Source organism: Erpetoichthys calabaricus, chromosome 9 (assembly GCF_900747795.2).
Source record: "Erpetoichthys calabaricus chromosome 9, fErpCal1.3, whole genome shotgun sequence".
In the NCBI taxonomy this organism is placed as follows: domain Eukaryota; kingdom Metazoa; phylum Chordata; class Cladistia; order Polypteriformes; family Polypteridae; genus Erpetoichthys; species Erpetoichthys calabaricus.
In genome coordinates this window covers 38,550,588-38,571,911 of record NC_041402.2, presented here as the reverse complement: position 1 = coordinate 38,571,911, position 21,324 = coordinate 38,550,588, and the positions used below count along the sequence as shown (strand labels likewise).

Sequence of the window (21,324 nt, the reverse complement as noted above, 5' to 3'; positions counted from 1 at the left end):
ATTGCCTGTTTTACCTGCATTTTTATCACTTTTTAATTTAATATTGTTTTTTTTATCAGTATGTTGCTGCTGGAGTATGTGAATTTCCCCTTGGGATTAATAAAGTATCTATCTATCTATCTAATGGAGAAAAATTGTCCCTTTATGAGCACGTGTGACTGTACCCGGTGATACACTGGTGTTCCATCTAATATATGTATTCTGCCTTACACCCAATACCTCTTATGACAGAAGCCAGCTATCCAGAGATCCTAAATAGGATTAAACCAATTTGATATTGTATTGATGGAAATGTTACCTCTGTCTCATGTAATATAATGGAAATTAGGAAGACCCTTGTAAAATAAGCATTATGGAAAACAAAGACATAAAAGAAGTTACGTTTGAGAAGCACATATTGTTTGATGAAGACAATAAAGACATAAAGACAATGTCCAGAAGCAATTAAGGAAAAGATATATAGTAACACTGAAAAAGAAAAAAAAAATTAACAGATGTTATGCTTCCAGCCACAGGGGATGAACAAACCAGTGTGTTTCTTCGTGCTGGTCCCAAGCCCGGATAAATGGGGAGGATTATGTCAGGAAGGGCATCCTATGTAAAATTTGGCAGATCATTATGCGGACAACAATACAGATTTCCATACCAGATCGGTCGAGGCCATAGTTAACGACGGCCGCCACCAATACTGACGTACAAGAGTGGAGGAAGATGCACACAGATAGATTATATCCTATGCAGGAGGGTCAATCTGAAGGAGATTGAAGACTGCAAAGTGGTGGCAAGGGAAAGTGTAGTTAGGCAGCATAGGATGATAGTCTGTAGGATGATGTTGGAGATCAAGAAGAGGAGGCGAGTGAGGGCACAGCCAAGGATCAAATGGTGGAAGTTAAAAAAGGAAGACTGCAAGGTTGAGTTCAGGGAAGAGGGAAGAAAGGCACTGGGTGGCAGTTAAGAGTTGCCAGATAGCTGGGCAACTACAACAGAAGTAGTAAGGGTGACAGCAAAAAGGGTGCTTAGTGTGACATCTGGACAGAGGAAGGAGGAAAAGGAAACCTGGTGGTGGAATGGGGAAGTACAGGAGAGTATACAGAGGAACAGGTTGGCAAAGAAGAAGTGGGATGGTCAGAGAGATGCAGAAAGTACAGTAATCCCTCCTCCATCGCGGGGGTTGCGTTCCAGAGCCACCCGCGAAATAAGAAAATCTGCGAAGTAGAAACCATATGTTTATATGGTTATTTTTATATTGTCATGCTTGGGTCACAGATTTGCGCAGAAACACAGGAGGTTGTAGAGAGACAGGAACGTTATTCAAACACTGCAAACAAACATTTGTCTCTTTTTCAAAAGTTTAAACTGTGCTCCATGACAAGACAGAGATGACAGTTCTGTCTCACAATTAAAAGAATGCAAACATATCTTCCTCTTCAAAGGAAACAGAGAGGAAAGCAAACAAATCAATAGGGCTGTTTGGCTTGCGGTACAAAGCTGTTGAAGGCGGCAGCTCACACCCCCTCCGTCAGGAGCAGGGAGAGAGAGAGAGAGAAAAACAAAGTCAAAAATCAATATGTGCCCTTTGAGCTTTTAAGTATGCGAAGCACCGTGCAGCATACTTAAAAGCTGCACACAGAAGGTAGCAACGTAAAGATAATCTTTCAGCATTTTTAGACGAGCGTCCGTATCGTCTAGGTGTGCGAACAGCCCCCCTGCTCACACCCCCTACGTCAGGATCACAGATAGTCAGCGCAAGAGAGAGAGAAAGAAAAGTAAGTTGGGTAGCTTCTCAGCCATCTGCCAATAGCGTCCCTTGTAGGAAATCAACTGGGCAAACCAACTGAGGAAGCATGTACCAGAAAATAAAAGACCCATTGTCCTCAGAAATCCGCGAACCAGCAAAAAAATCCGCGATATATATTTAAATATGCTTACATATAAAATCCGCGAAAGGCGAAGCGCGATATAGCGAGGGATCACTGTACACAGGAGTACAAGGAGATAAGGCATAAGGTGAAGAGAGAGGTGGTGAAGGCTAAGAAAAGGTGTATAATGAGTTGTATGAGAGGCTGGACACTAAGGAAGGAGAATAGGACCTGGCTAGACAGAGGGACCGAGCTGAGAAAGATGTGCAGCTGGTTAGGGTGATAAAGGATAAAGATGGAAACACACTCACAAGCGAGGAGAGTGTGCTAAGAAGATGGAAAGAATACTTCAAGAGGCTGATGAATGAAGAGAACAAGAGAGAGAGAGAAGGTTGGATAATGTGGCGATAGTGAATCAGGAAGTGCAACGGATTAGCAAGGAGGAACTAAGGATAGCTATGAAGAGGATTAAGATTGGGAAGGCTTTTGGTCTAGAGGATATACCTGTGGTAGCATGGAGGTGTTTAATGGAGATGGCAGTGAAGTTTTTAACCAAATTGTTTAATGGAACCTTGGAAAGTGAGTGGATGCCAATGGAATGGAGAAGAAGTGTACTGGTACCGATTTTTAAAAATAAGGGGGATGTGCAGAGCTGTAGTAACTACAGGGGAATATAATTGATTAGCCACAGCATGAAGTTATGGGAAAGAATAGTGGAAGCTAGGTTAAAAAGGGAGGTGATGATTAGTGAGCAGCAGTATGGTTTCATGCCAGGAAAGAACTCCACAGATGTGAAGCTTGCTCTGAGGGTGTTGATGGAGAAGTATAGAGAAGGAGTTGCATTGTGTTTTTGTAGACATGGAGAAAGCATATTATAGGGTGCGGAAGTCAGGAGAGGCAGAGAAGTATGTAACAGTTGTACAGGATATGTACAAGGGAAGTGTAACAGTGGCGAGGTCTGCGGTAGGAATGACGGATGAATTCAACATGGAGGTGGGATTACATCAGGGATCGGCCTTGAGCCCTTTCTTATTTGCAATGGTGATGGACAGGTTGACAGACGAGATTAGACAGGAGTCCATATGGACTATGATGTTTGCTGTTGACATTGTGATCTGTAGCAAGAGTAGGGAGCAGGTTGAAGAGATTCTGGAGAGGTGATGCTCTAAAGAGGAGAGGAATGAAGGTCAGTAGGAACAAGACAGAATACATGTATATGAATGAAAGGGATGTCAGTGGAATGGTGAGGATGCAGCGAGTAGAGCTGGCAAAGGTGGAGGAGTTTAAATACTTGGGATCAGCAATACAGAGTAAAGGGGAATGTGGAAGAAAGGTGAAAAAGAGAGTGCAGGCAGGGTGGAGTGGGTAGAGAAGAGTGTTAGGAGTAATTTGTGACAGATGGGTTTCAGCAAGGGTGAAAGGGAAGATCTACAGGACGGTAGTGAGACCAGCTAAGTTATATGAGTTGGAGATTGTGGCACTGACCAAAAAACAGGAGACGGAGGTGGCAGAGTTAAAGATGTTAAGGTTTGAATTTGGTGTGACAAGGATGAACAGGATTAGAAATGAGTACATTAGAGGGTCAGGTCAGTTTGGACGTTTTGAAGACAAAGTCAGAGAGGCGAGATTGCATTGGTTTGGACATGTGCAGAGGAGAGATGCTGGATATATTGGGAAAAGGATGCTAAGGATAGAGCTGCCAGGCAAAAGGAAAAGGGGAAGGCCTAAGAGAAGGTTTATGGATATTGTAAGAGAGGACATGCAGGTGATGGGTATAACAGAGCAAGATGCAGTGGACAGGTGGATATGGAAAAAGGTTATCCGCTGGGCAATCCCTAACGGGAGCAGCTGAAAGAAGAAGTTGCTCCATCTCTATAAATCACTAGGGAGAATACATAAGGACAGAAAAAAGAAACCACATGCATGAAAGAAGAGCATAGAGACTCTTAAGTTCTAGAAGCTATGAAAAAATATTTAAGTGTATAAATTTCTTGCTATATGAAAATGTGTACAGGGCTCTGAGCTTCTGAAACAGAAGAGTCCTATCCAAGCATTACTTGAGTTAGGTCCATAATGACACAGCATGTTGCAATATTAAAGTTTAATATTAACAGTCCAAAAAAAGGCACTTGTTTAAGTCTTGGCCTTAAATTGTAGTTTCATTGCAATATTTGGAAATACTATATTTAAAAGAAGAAACAAATACAATTATCAAATTATAAAATATCTGCACATTATAAGTCAGTCAGTCAGTCATTGTCCAACCAGCCATATCCTAACACAGGGTCACGGGAGCCAATCCCAGCCAGCACAGGGCACAAGGCAGGAACAAATCCTGGGCAGGGTGTCAGCCTATCGCAGGGCACATACACACACCAAGCACACACTAGGGACAATTTAGGATCGCCAATGCACCTAACCTGCATGTCTTTGGACTGTGGGAGGAAACCCACGCAGACACGGGGAGAACATGCAAACTCCATGCAGGGAGGAACCGGGAAGCGAACCCAGGTCTCCTTACTGCGAGGCAGCAGCGCTACCACTGAGCCACCGTGCCGCCCCACATTATAAGTTTATGCCCTAAATGTAGGATCAATGTTTTGTTCTACAAAATAATATTGTATAATTAGTGCAAACTGAGTGATAGACCAGATGTTTACAAAATAGTCTTAAATCACAGTAAACTGCTTGACATATGTATAACAGTTTATTAGCCTGGGAGTAAAGATGACGTGCAAGTCTGCTGATATGGCATTGAATGATATGATATTATTTACTGGATGATAGGCAGACAAACAGTATTCAGCAGTTTACTGGACCCTTATCTCACCTGGTAAAATGTGACTCCATGGAGGTCTGTTTATGGAATAAAACATTATCTGAACAAAACTGAGTCACACCAAAAATGGTACGTTCAAGCCTTATCAAGATTACATTTTATTATTCCCTTAACATAATTACTTGCCCTGATTACAACTTCTGTTAGCTAAAATACAGTTAATACAATTTCCCTTATTTGTTTTTTATGTCAATTTAATTTGAATTGAATATAGCAAAGTTATATACAAAACGGTACAAATCAAAACCCATGTCAGTCTATATATACACATCTAACTCTGCATAAGTTTCATTCACACGCGAACAACTTTACTGTCCCGTAATAATCTTGAAAGTCCCTTTGGGGCGAGCCGTCAATCTCTTCACACTGTAGAAGCATGAATACTCTTTGATGTGCAATTTCTTACTAGTCTCACATTTATAAGCTTCAAAAGCTTTTTTAATATGCTTAACCAACCAGCGACTTAAGATATTATTTTCCGAAACAGTTTACAGAATGGAGACATCTTAGCTGTAATAATAAGCAGTCAAGTTACAAGTAGTAGAAAAGCTTTGAACTGCTATGTCTTACCACTTCTCATGCATTCACTCCACATTTCATTACCCTTTTTCTATTATAACCTCTGTTAAGAGATATAATCATCCAGTGCCCTTAAAGTTAAGTGTATTAAAAATGTAGTATGATAATAGCAAAACATTTTTCTGTTTGTATTTGTAAAATGGCATAGCACATAATGTCACACTCAATTTTGGAGCAATTAGGAAAAGTTGTTTCCATTATTCACCCTAAATAACAGAAAAAAGACATATATAACATTATGTTACTGATAGATGAAGTATGCAATTAATATTTCCCCAAGTACTAGTACACACACATGCATCCACACAGCAAGCTTGCAAGAATTATATATTATTTCTTTTTTGCATTCCAAACATTTTAAAAGTTGGATAGTTCTGAAGAATATTGCAAGAATACAAAAGTGTCAATTTGTTATAACCATTTTATTTTTTAAGTGCAAGAGGACACCACCAATCATCTGCTTCTCATGAATTAATACTATTCAACAAATGCTCCAAAATTTGGAACAAAAGGTTTTGTTAATAAAAATCTGAGACAGATAAATAAAGAATATAGCAGGCACAAAAAATAAAAAACAATAAACAAAGTACCACCTGGACTTGGCTATACAGTTTAGTGCCTGCCCAAATTAAAATATCAAGGGGCATTGTTTGCTCAAACTGGAATTTAATATGTCTTCCTTCATTTTTCTTGTATGCCTCTTATTGGCTCCATCTCCTTTGTTGCCCCAGTTTATTGTCCTTTACTCTCTCAAAACCTTTAACTCTGTGTGATGAACAATTTTAGTACACTTTAGTTTATTCCAGAATTCCACCAACACACGTGTTGTTATGACTTGTTCTAATATCTCAGGCACTTTCCTACACACTGTCAATGTAGAGTAGACTATACTCACACTCACTTGCTTCTTTAATGATGTGGTAGTTCAAAGGCACTCTCAATTAATATACACATTTACTAATGATGGCTCAGTGATAGTGCAGCTGTCTTGCAGTAGGAGACCAAGGTTCATGTCCTGTGGAGTGGAGTTTGCATATTCTCCTTGTGTCAGAGTGGATTTCCTCTAGGCGCTCCGGTTTCCTCCTACAGTCCTACATGCAAATTACGTAGAATGACAGTACTAATCGGACTCTAGTGTGCGGTTGGGGTGTGTGTGTGTGTGTGTGTGTGTGTGTGTGTGTGTTAGCCCTATGATGTACTGGTTCCTTTTCCAGGGTTTGTTGCGCCCTGTACTAGCTAGGATAGGCTCCAGCACCTGCCGCATCCCTGTTCAAGACTAGATGGCTAGATAATGACTGACTGACTAATGATGGCATCCAAGAAGGTATTATGCCAGTTTGTTCAGGAAGTATATGTAAATGATTCCCATTCTGCAGAGTATTCTAATTTAATAATTAAACTACCAATGCCTCTTCTCCTTTTTTAACTAACTTTTTTCTGCCATATTTTTTATTACTTATTCCAAACATTATGCTTTTTTCTAGATATACTCCTTCTGTTTCTCAAACTAGTTTATTTAAATAGTGTAGTTTATAAAAAAATTGGTACTCTTTACAACTACAGTTATTTTAGTGAATCTGTGCTTGGTTATCTTGATGATACCAAACACAAACAATGTGTTGAGTGTGAAATGTTGAATTTGTAAGCTTGAATTGCAAACTTTGATACTCACTGTGCCAACATAATTATTTAAACTATTTGCATGATCTTTTCATAGTTCTTTAACTAATACTGATTGATCATGATTCAATTTATCATCAATAATGAAGGTATACTGCAAAAACCATTAGTACAGATAGCAGAAGAACTATCTTGAAGAGCCTCAGTACAATATAATCTTTCACAAATGTACTTTTAAAGCAGCTTCCTGCATTGATGTCTGCCACCATCTTTTAAGTTCTTGTTACATCAGACAATTGTTACACTTTTGTCTGCAACTTCATAAGTAACCCAACGGTGTGGTTTTTTTCTCTCTATGAAAGTCAGACAGATGCTTATTATTGTCACATAATTTCATGCCCAAGAGTTAAATAAAATCGTCTATTTTTTATTTAATTTTTAACTTGTCCTGTTAAAATTCTGCGGTTGTAATTGTTTCTTTGTGTCTTACTAAGCTGCCAAACAACATTTACAAAAGGATGACCAAAGACAACCATTTTATTTGACACTATTTCTACCTTTTCATTCACCATACAGTAGTCATTTCCATAAAATATTTACAAGAAAATGTGACCCTAAAAATGTTTATTCAACATGTTCTGGATTGTCTCAGAAAAGTAAAACATACACAGATTTTTAATGTAGCAAAAGAAAAGCAAGAACAAGACCCTTTATTAAATGTCAAGCTTACTTAACAGAAGAATATCTTTTAATTAGTAAGTTTATTATAATAGAATCTACCAGCATTATGAGTCCCCAGGACCTGTCTTGCATACGGTTGATCAAAAGCCTCTCAAAAACAGTAAATGAGCACAGTACTTACTCAAAGAATTCCGATGCTGCAGTATTATTAGCTTTGGGCAAGATGGTCCGATTGCTGACTGTTTTATTCAGTGGCTCAGGAACTGTGCAATTAGCACTGTTCCAGCTGTTCCCACACATTTGCCAAGGTAGATCTTGTGTAAATGAGGAATACAAGTAGTAGAGTGACCAAGCAATGATGACATTGTAGTAGAAGCCTACGTACAGTGCTATAAGGATCACAGTGTAGCCCACACCTGCAGAAAGAAAGTGAAATGAAGTCTTCTCAGCTTGTACAAAAACATAAACATCTTTTATATATCTAATATCCTTTAGATCTAGATCTAGTGTTGTTTTATTTTAGAAGACTTTTATATATCTAAAATTCTTTATGATCTCCTTTCTTGTTGTGTCAGTACTCATTTATAACTGTGACAAAGAAATCAGGATAAATCTAGGCATGTAAAACAAATATCTCATATCAGATCAAATTCTCTAGGTGATTATTCTTACTAAACCGTAAGCAAATATTAGCATTTAACTTCACTCAATCTATGTTGTACAGTCACTCTGGGTCGTCGTAAAATATGGGCACTGGTCAGAAGCCCCAGTAACATAGGGGCCCACAATGTTTCTGATGCCTATGTTTGTTTCTGTTTTGCTATCAAAACAGGGGCCCCAGAGAACTAATTTGCCTGGGGGCCTATGATGCTATTAAGATGGTCCTGAGTCACTATTTAGTAGTCTTGCCAGATTCTCTTTCAAAATGTACAGTATTAGTAGGAAATTAATCAGATTATCATGGGTGTAAGGGACCAGACCCTCTCGGATTTATACATAAATGTTGTCATAGCGTAGAAAAAGCTCATAAGACAAAAAACTAACAGGTGAGAACATCTAGAAGTGGCAGAAAATTTTCATTTAGTGAAGATCACTGAAACTCTAAATTCAGCAACATTTTAGAATGGAATTACAATTATGGATGGATGCAAAGTGTCTACAGAAGCATAGGGAACAAGCTGAAAATCTTTAAGATTTGTGAGATCCTAGTTAGCCACAACAGTGGTCATTAAATTAGATAACAAATACCAGAAAACAGAGCTTTGTGTAAGGGACAGGCAAAACAAAAGCTTCATTGCAACTCAGTGGGATATGGATGACTCATTGGAGGTATCTACAGGCTAGAGGATTAAAAGAGACTCTCGGCTGTAAGGCTGTTAAACTTGGAGTCAGAAGGAAGAATGACAAAGGTACAACTGGAGTGTGGAAGAAAGGTCAGAATGGAGTTTTGAAGAAAACAGTTGGAGGTAGGAAGGTATTTCCCTAGACAAGCTCAGATAGAGTCTAGGTTTATTTAGTGTGTTTTTTTCTCCTTCTGTAATTACCTAATCCCTGTATACTTTATTCAGCATTAACATATTATTTGTCCCCATATTTAGGCATTCTTGTAAGTCATTCTGGACTTGGATAAATTGAACCATCTCAAATAATTGTAACTTTTTTTTTTTAACATAATAAAAATTTGAAGGTCTTTACTTTTTGATAGCTCTATTGTTGAGAATAGCTCCATCCTATGTTTGTCAGAATACACAATTTATTTGTTTATTCCAGTGTTAACTGAGTAGTGTATATAGCAGTTTACAGTATACATTTTCATAGTAAAAGTTATTCATTTATGATATTTTGACACATAATCGTGTGCTGCAATGGACATATATGCTCTGAAAGGACACAATACCTCCTTGCTATCAGCAAAAAAAAAATTGCATGCATTTAAATATCAAAAAAACACTTTGATTTTCTAGATTACAACACAGCCCCAATTAACAGCACTCAGAATGCAGAAAAGTGATTGAAAAACAAAACTGTACTATTAATAATTAAAAACAAAAGCACAATAAATATAAATCCTCCTTTAGAAATTAAATGAAAATGGCTTCTTAATTTCCAGGATCTTGGGAAAGGATTGTAGCTCTTCATTTGTTTCAAGCAGACCTGTCTTCTATGTTGCTTTACTGTGAGGTTTTCGAAATTCTTTACTGTGATACACCGAATTAAAAATGAGAGAGCAAGAATTTGAACTAGGAACAATAAGTATGATCTTATAATTCCAGTTTGCTGTCTTTCACTTACCTTTAGATTCATCCAGTCCTTTTATGATCCTCTTGTTAAATTCAGTGTCAATGGATAGCAAGAAAGTATCCCTGCAGTGTTTGGCTCAAATCAGATAAGGAACAAATCCTAGACAGAGCACCAGTACATTGCAAGGCACACTAATTCACAATCCTACACATACACTTATATGTAGCCAATTTTACATGTATAAATTAGTTTAGCATATATGACCTACATAAAGTATTTTGAAGAGAGTACCTGCAGAAAAGCCCACATAGACACAGGAAAAACATGCAAACAATACACAAACACTAAGATTTTAACCCAGGACACAAAAGTCAATTTTAAATAACCTCCATTTGACATATAAAGTTGCAAATGGCTTAGAGATTGTCCCCACCCCGACTATTAATTAACTAAACATATTTGCTTGTGTAATCCACAGCATATAAGTCAAACTGAAAATGAAGGCCTGCTTCGAATTCCAAAGATAAATAAATCTATTGTAAAAGCTCACAGCTTTTAGCTATAGGGACCCTGTACTTTAGAAATGCTCTACCTACCAATACAAGAGAAGCCTTTTGGTCTCAGAATCCAAATCAATGCTGAACACTGTTTTATTTTAGATTCTTAGAGGTCAATGTCTATTCCAACAGCATCAGATACAAGTCCTGCATGGGTTGCTAGTCTACCACTGGTCACTCATACAGAGTCAATAAGTAACAAAACATGTACATGTTTGAGATGTTAGAGGAACACCCGAGTGTGCAGAAAAAAGCAAACATGCAGGCTTTAATAAATAAATTAGCTCTGAAGGCTTTTGTCTTTACTCTCTAACAATGTCCTATAAAACTACCTTAAAGCAGATGATACTCTATAGCACCACTCTTCCTAGGTATAAATTTGAGAATACTGCCGTTTGTTTTACAAAATGTATATAGGAGATTATTTCTACAATATATGCATCTTTTCATTATAGCATTGGTATAAGATCCTTTGAAGTTCTTTATTAAAAAGAAAACAGTATGTAACAAACTTATGATAGCAAAAAATAATGAGCACCTTTTTCTAATACAATCTCACCTTTAAAAATTGGGCAGATTTTCCAAACAGTGGCAGCTCCTTCCCTGTTAAACTGGCCCAGTGCCAGTTCCATATAAAACAGAGGTATCCCAGCAATGAACAGGAAAAAAGTGTAGGGGATCAAAAAGGCACCTGCAAGTACAAATTTTAAATAAATATTTTTTTGGGAAAAAAAGCTTCACCAGGTGCTGGCTGATTTGAAAAATCATGGTTAGCAATAAAAACAATGCAATATAAGTTTTAATTTGTGTAGTTGCAGTAGGAACCCAACTGAGAATAAAAATGCCACAGCTTCATTAGCTACTGAAATACCCTTACTATATCTAATCATATTTTACAATACCTCTAAAATGTATTTACTCCTTGGAAGTTTTCACATATTACTATTATACAATATTGAATCACAGTGAATTTAATAAGGCTTTTTTGACTTTGATCAACAGAAAAAAAGAATATTTAATATAAAACTGAAAACAAATATATACAATGCAATCAAGATTAATTACAAATGTAAAACAAAAACTGACTGCATAAATGTTCACCCACTTCAAGCAGATTCACCTTTGGCAGCCATTAAATCCTTGAGTGTGTGGAAAGGTCTATCAGCTATGCACATCTGGACACTGCAATTTTTCCCCCATCTTCTTTATAACGCAGCTCAATCTCAGTCTAGTTGCATGAAGATTATGACTGAACAGCCTTTTTCAAGTCCAGGAGGGCATTAATATTGTTTATAACACTAGGAGCACCATGGTCCATGCCAAATGGAGTTGTGTTTTTAAATCTTTAGTTATTTCATAAATGTGCACACCAGGCTGTTCTTCCTCGACTTTCAGATTCAATCAGAAAATATGACGGACATGTTTCTTTGCTTTTTTACGTGAAAGATCCCCTATTACCGCCACAAACAACAAACACTGAACATTGGTACTCAGGTGTGAATCGTCACTGTTGCTACCCAATCTGTGTGCCTCCCTGATTCATAGGCGCACTGCATATTGAAAGCCTAACATGTCGTAAAGTGTTCATGCATGCGTTAAACAGATCGGGCAGCAGCGTAAAGTGTGCGATGACATAGCCTTTCAATACACATGCACACGCGGATCAAGCCAGCAACGAAAAAAAAATCCACTTTACAGCACGGCCCAATCTAAACTGTGCATGCTAATTCACAACTGACAGTATAGTATATTAATTTTAGTTCCACATTAGTTGATCATAATGAAAGTATTCACCTTGCAAAATAAACGAACCAGCCTTCGTGGTGCAACATCTGATGTTTTGCCACAGGTGCTGATATCCAAGTTCCGATCCCTATAAGGGGAAACATAGGTGTGCACCCCTGATGAGCCCGAATTAAGGCGAAACACATGTCATGTTTTGTATTATTTTTTGTATTATTTGGCAAGTACTGTGTGTGTGTGTATATGTGTTGTGGCACGTGGCTGGGGGTGGTACCCAGCTGGGACGCCCAGAAGGACAGAAGGAGGGCTCATGCCTCCTCCGGACCGCCAGGGGGCATCCTTATGCCCGGAGGACTTGGGACCCCGGCACTTCCGCCACACCAGGAAGTGCTGGGGGGAAGAAGAAAATGAGACACCCGGAGTGCTTCCAGAAAGACAGCCGGCACTTCCGCCACACAAAAAGGGGCCGCCTCCCTTCATTCAGGGCTGGAGTCGGGTGGAAGAGGACAAGGTCGGAGACTGAGTGTGAGAGGAGAGAAGGAGGCGGCCTGAAGGCTTACTGTGGACAGAGGCCTGGACTATTGGGGTGACTGGTGCGGAGGCACTGGGTTGTGTGTATATTTGGACATTGTACTTAGGGTGAATAAACGTGTGTTGGGACATTAAAATGATGTCTGTCTGTCTGTGTCCGGGCTATTTCCCACAGTGTGTATATATATATATGTATATATATATATATATATATATATATATATATAGAAAATTGTATTTTTCCAGTCACGTAATGAATTATATAATCTCCCCTTTTCAATTTGATCTCTTGTTGCAGTTTCCCTCTATGGACAAATTGTGTTTGTTTAAAAATATCTTTAGATATTAATTATTATTAATAAAATTGGCATTTGTCTTAAAGAGTTAGGTTTACAAAACTAATAATTGGCAGCATCATGAAAGTAATTTTTATTAAGCTGAGAGCGCGTGCACAAGACAAATCAGATGGGGACTCTTGTCGCAAAATAAAAAAATGCGGATCGGGCATGGTTGTAATAGTAAAGTTCTGCACATACGCGTGTAGTTCAATTTGTATTTGTGCACATGCGCACGCAGATCTGGCAGGCACTGCAGATCGGGTAGTGACAGTCACCTCTACCTTCCAAGCTCACACTTTGACTGCATTTTCATGTCCTGTTTCCTCCATAGATCCTCTCCTGCTGGATCTACGTTACTGAACGATGTTTCCAAGATGTGAATTGCTATCTCTCTTTACAAGGCAGCTATAAAATAATCAATGAGAACATGTCACACTTATAATCACTCACATTGTTTCACAACGTGTGATGAAAAAAAATTCCAGTTATTGCAGATAGAATTATCAACTCCCTTGAAATGGCATTGCATTGTTTTTTACATAACACTGAAAACAAAGTACGCATGCAGCATGAATTCTATGTTGAAAAAGGAGAACATGCGAAGTGGGACAGTGGACAGAGTGATCGAAGTGCTAATGAAGAGACGGTTAGGATGGCAGCTCACTCACAAAGTTTTCAGGCACTGCAAAATGACGATGAATGCAAATGCACGATCAAATGGTGGTCTTTCTTTGTGAAAAATGAAAGGACCAATGCAACATGTTACTTGGTGATAAATGAGGCACCATTTTGGATAATTTGGGTACATTTTAAAATTCTAGTGCATGTTTTGAATTGCATACACATATGATCGCACATATTGAATCAGGTACATGTGTTTGATGGCAGATGTATACACACGCCAAGAAAAGAGATTTGTATTTGCATACTTGTACACTGTTAAGTCTGTCGTTTCTGTGAAAACCCTGCAAGTGAGCTGCATTCACACGCAGATCACTCCATCCACAATGTGCCATCTTGTATGTTCCTCTTTACCCATGTAAAACTGATGCAAGCAGTGCATATTGCATAATGACAGATTTGCTGGTATATCAAACACTTGGCTCACTTTGTACAGAACCGCATTACTCTGTTGCAAGTAAGGTCAGACATACTCCTTGATGAGCAGTTGTTAAAATGTTGATGCCTTTTCGTGTAGTGAAAAAAAAAATCAAACAAACCCAACAAGTCTGGAATCAAATTTTTGCTACAGATGCAAGTAACAAATATAAACACTAGTAGATACTATTACCTATCTGGAGAAAGATCACACTGCCAGGGAAATACAGAGGGACACGTGATGTAATCTGTGAGCCTCTCACAAGCCTGTGAATGACAGAGGACCGGAGGTATACACAGTATTATATTCAGTCCATCATGCTTCATGCCATTTACCAACATAATCCATGAAATATGTAAGTGATGCTGTAATTTTATAAGCTGTTTACTGTATACGTACATGAAAAACACTGTTTACACTTAAGTATTTATTCAAAATATTATATTAAGTGGTTTTATGCCGAAAGCTGTTCATGTCACAGCATCCCTCATGTTTGTTTTTGCTCCCAGAAGCAGTGCAAAATTGGAGAATGCAAAAAAGAGAATTATGTTAAGAATCTTAATTTATATTTTATTACAGTATTTTTTTATTGTTATTCCAAAACAACAGTGAAGGGTGCTTGAGCTTATACCAACAGCATAGAGATCATGGTAGAAATTAATCCTAGAAGAGACACCAGTCTACTGCAGAGCACAGTCATTGACACTCTCACACAATCATTTGGAGTTACCAATTAACTTAACATGTACAGCATATCTTTAAAATGCAAAACAAAACCCACATGGCCAGTGTGAGAATGTGCAAACACCATGCAGACTGTGACTAACAACAAATATTTGACTATATGTATTTATTTAAATACATAAACAATAAAACTATATTTATATATTTCAGATGCCATCAAGCTAATGTGTAATGTTGCAAACAAACCTTTTCCAGTACAGCATTGCAAAAAAACTCTGCAAGTAACTCTGTAAAAACATGATCAAAACATACAAGTCTGTGAGTGGATACAAGAAAACATCCAAGTCACTAAATATCTCCTGAAGTCCAGTTAATCAGTGATTAAGTAATGGAACAAGTATGACACAGCTGTAAACCTGCCTTAAGCAGATAGTCCACAATTGTGCAAGAAGACTAGTGAAGGAGGCCACCAAGAGACCTATGAGAACTCTCAAGAATTATAAGTTGCAATGACTTTGGATTGACTGTGCATACTGTTGCTGGGGTGCTTCACAGGTAACACCTTTATGGGAGCTTGGCAAACAGAAAGACACTGTTTAAAAAAAATGACATCTCTGCTAGAGGTTTCCAGAAGGCACATGGGAGACTCTGCAGTCAGCTGGAAGAAGGTTCTATGTTCTGATGTGACCGGAAATGAGCTTTGTAGTCATTAGACTAAACTGCATGTTTGGCATAAGCTAAACACTGCACATTTTCATAAACACCCCATCCTCACAATGAAGCATGGTGGTGGTAGCATCATGCCGTTGGGATACTTCTTTGCAATACACCCTGGAAGGCAAATGAGGGAAGATGATAAAATGAATGCAGCAAAATATAGGGGAATCCTGGAGGAAAGCCTGATGGAACCTGCACCTTAGGAGATTTGTTTTCTAACAAGACAGCAACCCCAAGCATAAAGCCAAAGCTACACAGGAATGGCTTAAAAACAACAATGCTAATGTCCTGGAATAGCACAGTCAGATACCAGTTCAAAATCCAAATGAGAATTTGTGGATCTACTTGAAAAGGGCTGTTCACTCACAATCCCCGTGAAACATGACAGAAGTTGAACAGTTTGGCAAAGAATAATGCAGGGAACTGCAGTGCCCAGATGTGCAAAGCTGACAAAGAGAGATCTGGGCAGCAGACTCAAGGGTGTAATTGTTGCCACAGATGCATCTACTAAATACTGATTTGACTTTGGAGGTGAATACTTATGCAGTGATTTTATGTTTTCTATCTGTAATTAATCTAGATCACTTTGCAGAGATCTGTTTTTACTTTGACAATAAAGAGTTTTTTTTCTGTTGATTAATGCCAAATTAAATCCACTGTGATTCAATTTTGTATAACAATAACATGAAAAGTTCCAAGGGATGAATACTTTTTATAGGAAGTACACACTACCGGTCAAAACTTTTGGAACACCTCAGTTTTTCTTCAAATGTAACCAGCTGAAGTGCAATGAATGACCACAAATGGTGAAAAGATAAGCAGTAAGCTGCCAGAGGTTTAAATTTAAAGTTTAGATTAACAAAAAGTTAAAAAAGGAAATATCAGAATATTACAAATGGACCTTCTTCAGTTCAGGGAACAACTAATAGGTTACAACCTACAGATGTTCTGTAGCATTTAAAATAAATTAATCCTTGCAAGGTGAAGCTAACAATTTGCACAGGTGTTCCAACTTCTGCTGATTACTTAAAAACCCTCTGTCTGTATTAAAGCAGAGTTGGAACAGACCTTGTTACTACACCTTCTGAATTACTACTTGGACAATATTCCAGTGACAATGGCTGGAAAACGGCAATTAACAAATGAAATGAGACAGAGCAATATTACTCTTAGAAGTGCAAGCCTTTTATTTAAAGAAAATTGCAAAAAAAAAAAAAAAAAAAGAAGTGTCAGTGAGTATGGTGTCCTACACAATCCAAATACAATTTCATTCATTGCATTTCAAGTGATTAAATTTGAAGAAAAACTTGAAAAATTGAGGTGTTCTAAAACTTTTGACTAGTAAACTACATAAACACACTATCCATCCATCCATCCATCCATCCATTTTCCAACCCGCTGAATCCGAACACAGGGTCACGGGGGTCTGCTGGAGCCAATCCCAGCCAACACAGGGCACAAGGCAGGAACCAAACCTGGGCAGGGTGCCAACCCACCGCAGGACACACACAAACACACCAAGCACACACTAGGGCCAATTTAGAATCGCCAATCGACCTAACCTGCATGTCTTTGGACTGTGGGAGGAAACCGGAGCGCCCGGAGGAAACCCACGCAGACACGGGGAGAATATGCAAACTCCACGCAGGGAGGGCCCGGGAAGCGAACCCGGCTCCCCAGGTCTTCCAACTGCAAGGCAGCAGCGCTACCCACTGCGCCACCGTGCCGCCCATAAACACACTAAACATGCACAATTCTTACAAATACAATTTTTACTACAACTGTATATGAATTGAGGTATGGACACTTGATGGCTGAGAAAAATAAAACATAAACTAATAGATAAAATGAACCTCTGGAGGAGCCTATAGTTGTTTATAACTGTCACTAAACTTGGGCATTACTTTAAACATTTACACCAGGTCCCCCCTGTGGTCATTAAGCAATGTTATGAGCATATGCTAAAGGACACATCTTTAAAAAATTAACTGTAACAGTACTGTATTATGCCCTATACACTTATCCAAAATCTGGAAAATGACTGAATATGATGGTTAGTATGATTTTGTAAACTGATTGTCTGGACAATTAATGAGAACTAGCCGACGCCGGCCATAACATACTGCGGTGTAAGAATAGGAACGGAAAACGGTGAGAAAGGAATTCAGAAATCAAGAAGAAATAAATACTTCTTGAAAGACACAGTGTGCATGTAGATTTTCCGGCCAAGCAGGATTACATGTGAAAGTGATAAATAAATCAGGCTTTCCGAATTTACGTACTATGGCCATGGCATCCTGATAGTTTTGTTGCATGTATCTTGGACTTCCTGGAAATGTGGATGGTAATATGATAATTTTGCCTACACGTACGTTGTTATTTTCAGCGTTTGCTTGCAGTGCATCTAATAGTTCCACACGCAGATCTTGTTGATGTAATCTGAGATAGTTGAGACGTGCGCCCTCTGTTTTAACATACGTATCTACGACGTACTGTTAGAATAGTTTGCAAAATACTAAATGTATTCCTCATTACTAATCTGTACGCGTAAAATTGGCATTGAGTAAGCCTTGGCGGTTCTTTTATTGGGAACATGTTGTAAATCTTTGTGCCAGCCAATGTCTCCATAAGGGAACAAAAGTGGGCAAACCATAGGATCGGAATTCATACTGAGTGTGGAAATCTGTTCACAGGAGATGCCTATGGGATAGATGCAAATGTCCCTTTTGGCAGGCGTTTCGCCATCTTCTCCGACGAAAATCGCTGCAACATCAGTGTGACATGTCAGGGCATTGTATCGTCGTAAATCCTGCCTAGGGTGTTCCTTGAAAACCATTCGTACAGATGCTGTTGGATTGGACTGAGCGATTTCATGCAAGTGTTTGTATGATTTAGTGAAGCGGTTGATGGTTCTGAGCATGGAATCTAGCTGGAGAAGTACATTTTCGCTGCATGCAGAGTTTGCTTTATTTTGTAAGCATACTTCAGTATCTTGCGCTGTGTCAAAAACATACAACTGTCCATATCATGGAGAGGTAGAAGTGTTAGCATATAGTGGAGAGATTTGGTGATAAATTTGCCCGTGTATTTTAAAATAGTATGGAGTTGGAAGCAAACGCTAGAGAAGAGTTGTATTCTCGAATGTGTTCACGATAATTTTTAGCTTCTGATGTTTGCTGTGTAAGAAGCTGTTGTAAAGACACAGGTGGCTCCCGCAAAGGTGGTAAAGCTACTTTACTGTTGTGGCAGCACCTCGAGTACTTGTTGGATGTATTACGCTCAGCAGGCCAGTATAGTGCATGACATGGAAGAGGACGAATAGGAATCGAGAAATGCCGTGTCAACTGCGTGTGGGCGGGACCCGTTTTGAAGTAGAAGCAGGATGAACCAGTAGAGAAATATACAGTATATAAGAGATTGTGATTACTGTTGACTTTATGCTGTGTATTTTATATTAACAATTTATTTGTATGAACCCAAATTAATTTCCATGCAACTTCCACTGCTATGTAAATAAAGTTATATATTATCAAAAAGCATTTATCACTGTGTGCCTTCTTACTAAGTTAAATGTCACAAAATATTTGAAATTTAAATGCAAAACTTGTAATTGCAAAGGTACAAAACTGTCTATTTCTGCATACTTCTATAATGACTGGCCTTAGCATAGAGAAGGAAAGTTTGTGTATCAAAGAACATTTAAAATCATGTCTAATAGTGTAATGCTGTGGACATTAGTCTAAGGGGTAAGAAAACAAAAACAAGATATTATCATGATGGTTCAAAAGAGAAAAAAACAAAACAAAACATATGAACAGAGGTACAGAGACACAACCTGAAGCCAGATCAAGCAGTGTTGTACTGTATGCCAGCAAGCACCCGATGACCAGGTGACCTAAAAAGCTTGGTTAGATGAAAGGTCAAGCAAGTTTGTGAAAACACATTTATGGGACAGATCTAGATGGAATAGACCTTGACATGCAGCATATTACTTCATTAAATGGGAAAGTTCCCAGATGATATGCAGGTTGATACACACACACATATACATACACAAACATACATACATCCATATACTAGTGCTGGGCGGTATACCGGTTCATACCGAAAACCGTTTTTTATTTTTTTTATGATATGGATTTTTCTTATACCGCAACACCGGTTTAAATTGCCTAAACGACGTTCGGAACGTGGTGCAGCGGGAAACTGTTCAAGTGGGGACCTTTTTCACTGCTACACCGCTAAACATAGATTTGTTGCACTAGGGCTCTTTTTCACTGCTACACCACCAAATAGGTAGCGGTAGCATAGGTATTGCGCGGTGAAAATGGACAGAGAACATTCCGAAACTGAAGCCGACGATAAAGTTGAACATGATGAACAGAAGAACTTTTGCCGAATAAAAGGAGTCACGTCCGTCGCCTGGAGATACTTTAGTTTTAAAAGGTCAGATGTGTAAATACTGTTTCTATACTACTGGATAATACTGCAAGCCAAGTTGTACTTGTTTTATTTGTTTTCAATACAGTGTAATGTACCTGGGTACTGTGTAATAGTGTGACGACAGGTTGACTTTATTCTTGACATTTCCACTTTAATCTTGACGCTTATGACGAGAATAAAGTCGACATGTTAACTTTATTCTCGTAATTTGTCATTAAAGTAGAACATCGTAAACTAAACTTCGTCGTAAAATGAATATTTAAATTTACTTGATTTTCTCAAACCCCGTCATAAGTTATATAGCACATTAAATGCTTTGTGTTAAGTGATTCTTAAACTGACTTCTTCTTGCACTAAGAGGAGGCGCCGGCAGCGATCGCCGCACAGAATACATTCACTTCATGATCTTCCTGCTCCCTGAACATTTAGAATGCTAAGATAAATACTTAAAATAATTTTCATGGTGAAATGCATTAAAGCATGCATTAATCATATGGGGGCACGGCGGCGTGCCTGCCTTGCATTTGCATGTTTTTCTGGTGGGTTTACTCGGCGTGCTTCAGTTTCCTTTCAAAATCATGTAGGATGTGGGGTTTTGTTGTGCTATATTGACCCTGCTAGTGTATGTTTTGCTTGTATTCATCCTGCGATGTGCTGGCGACTCGTTCAGAGATGGGCGCAACTCTGAATGGATGGCATAATTAAACATGTATAACGAAGATATTTTTAAAGTTCTGAACACTCCGTGGGCTAAGTTTATAACTAGTTTTAATTTCACAAAGACGTTTATCGTGTGGTGATTGGTTATGTGGTGAAAGAAAAATGAAGGATAGGAACTGTGGTTTTGGTATGTCAGATAGAGATAGTATGCATGCAATAAAGATAGCCCGCTCAGAAGAACATGCATTGAATTCTGTGTTTGTGTCTCCGACCAGCAGATCACAAACCCAACATTTACACAATATTTAAGTTAAACCTGTGCGATAGCTATTCATACATCCAGTTTTTTGGAGCCAAATCACACCTGCCATAAAGTTCTCTACACTGAACATACACCTGGGGACCCCTTACTGCAAGGGAGCAGCACTACCGCCTCACTACCGTGAATGTGTAATACCTGCTTTAATGCATTTCATCATGAAAATGATATCAAGCATTTATCTTAGCGTTCTAAATTTTCAGAAAGCAGGAATATCATGAAGTGAATGGATTCTGTATGGTGATCGCTGTCTTCTCTTAGTGCGGAGGAAGTCAGTTTAAGAAGTGTAGTGATTAATCACTGGGTCGGGGAACGCAAAACAAAGCATTTAATGCGCTGCATTAATTTATGACGGGGTAAATTAAGTAATTGATTAAACATTGATTTTAGGAAGAAGTTTAGAGTACGACATTC

At 38.5% G+C, this 21,324-nt stretch overlaps 1 protein-coding gene across 2 annotated transcripts in view; it reads right to left on the bottom strand.

The window, feature by feature from the left end:
- The window catches only part of slc6a2 (solute carrier family 6 member 2), an 84,484-nt gene that overhangs the window by 54,636 nt on the left and 8,524 nt on the right, over nucleotides 1–21,324 (bottom strand). For both annotated transcript variants that reach the window (XM_051932152.1, XM_028809319.2), the window contains exons 3-4: nucleotides 10,936–11,067; nucleotides 7,760–7,994 (exon numbers count right to left, since the gene is read on the bottom strand). In XM_051932152.1, the coding sequence (XP_051788112.1) occupies nucleotides 7,760–7,994; nucleotides 10,936–11,067 (367 nt within the window). The remainder of the gene's footprint in view (nucleotides 1–7,759; nucleotides 7,995–10,935; nucleotides 11,068–21,324) is intronic.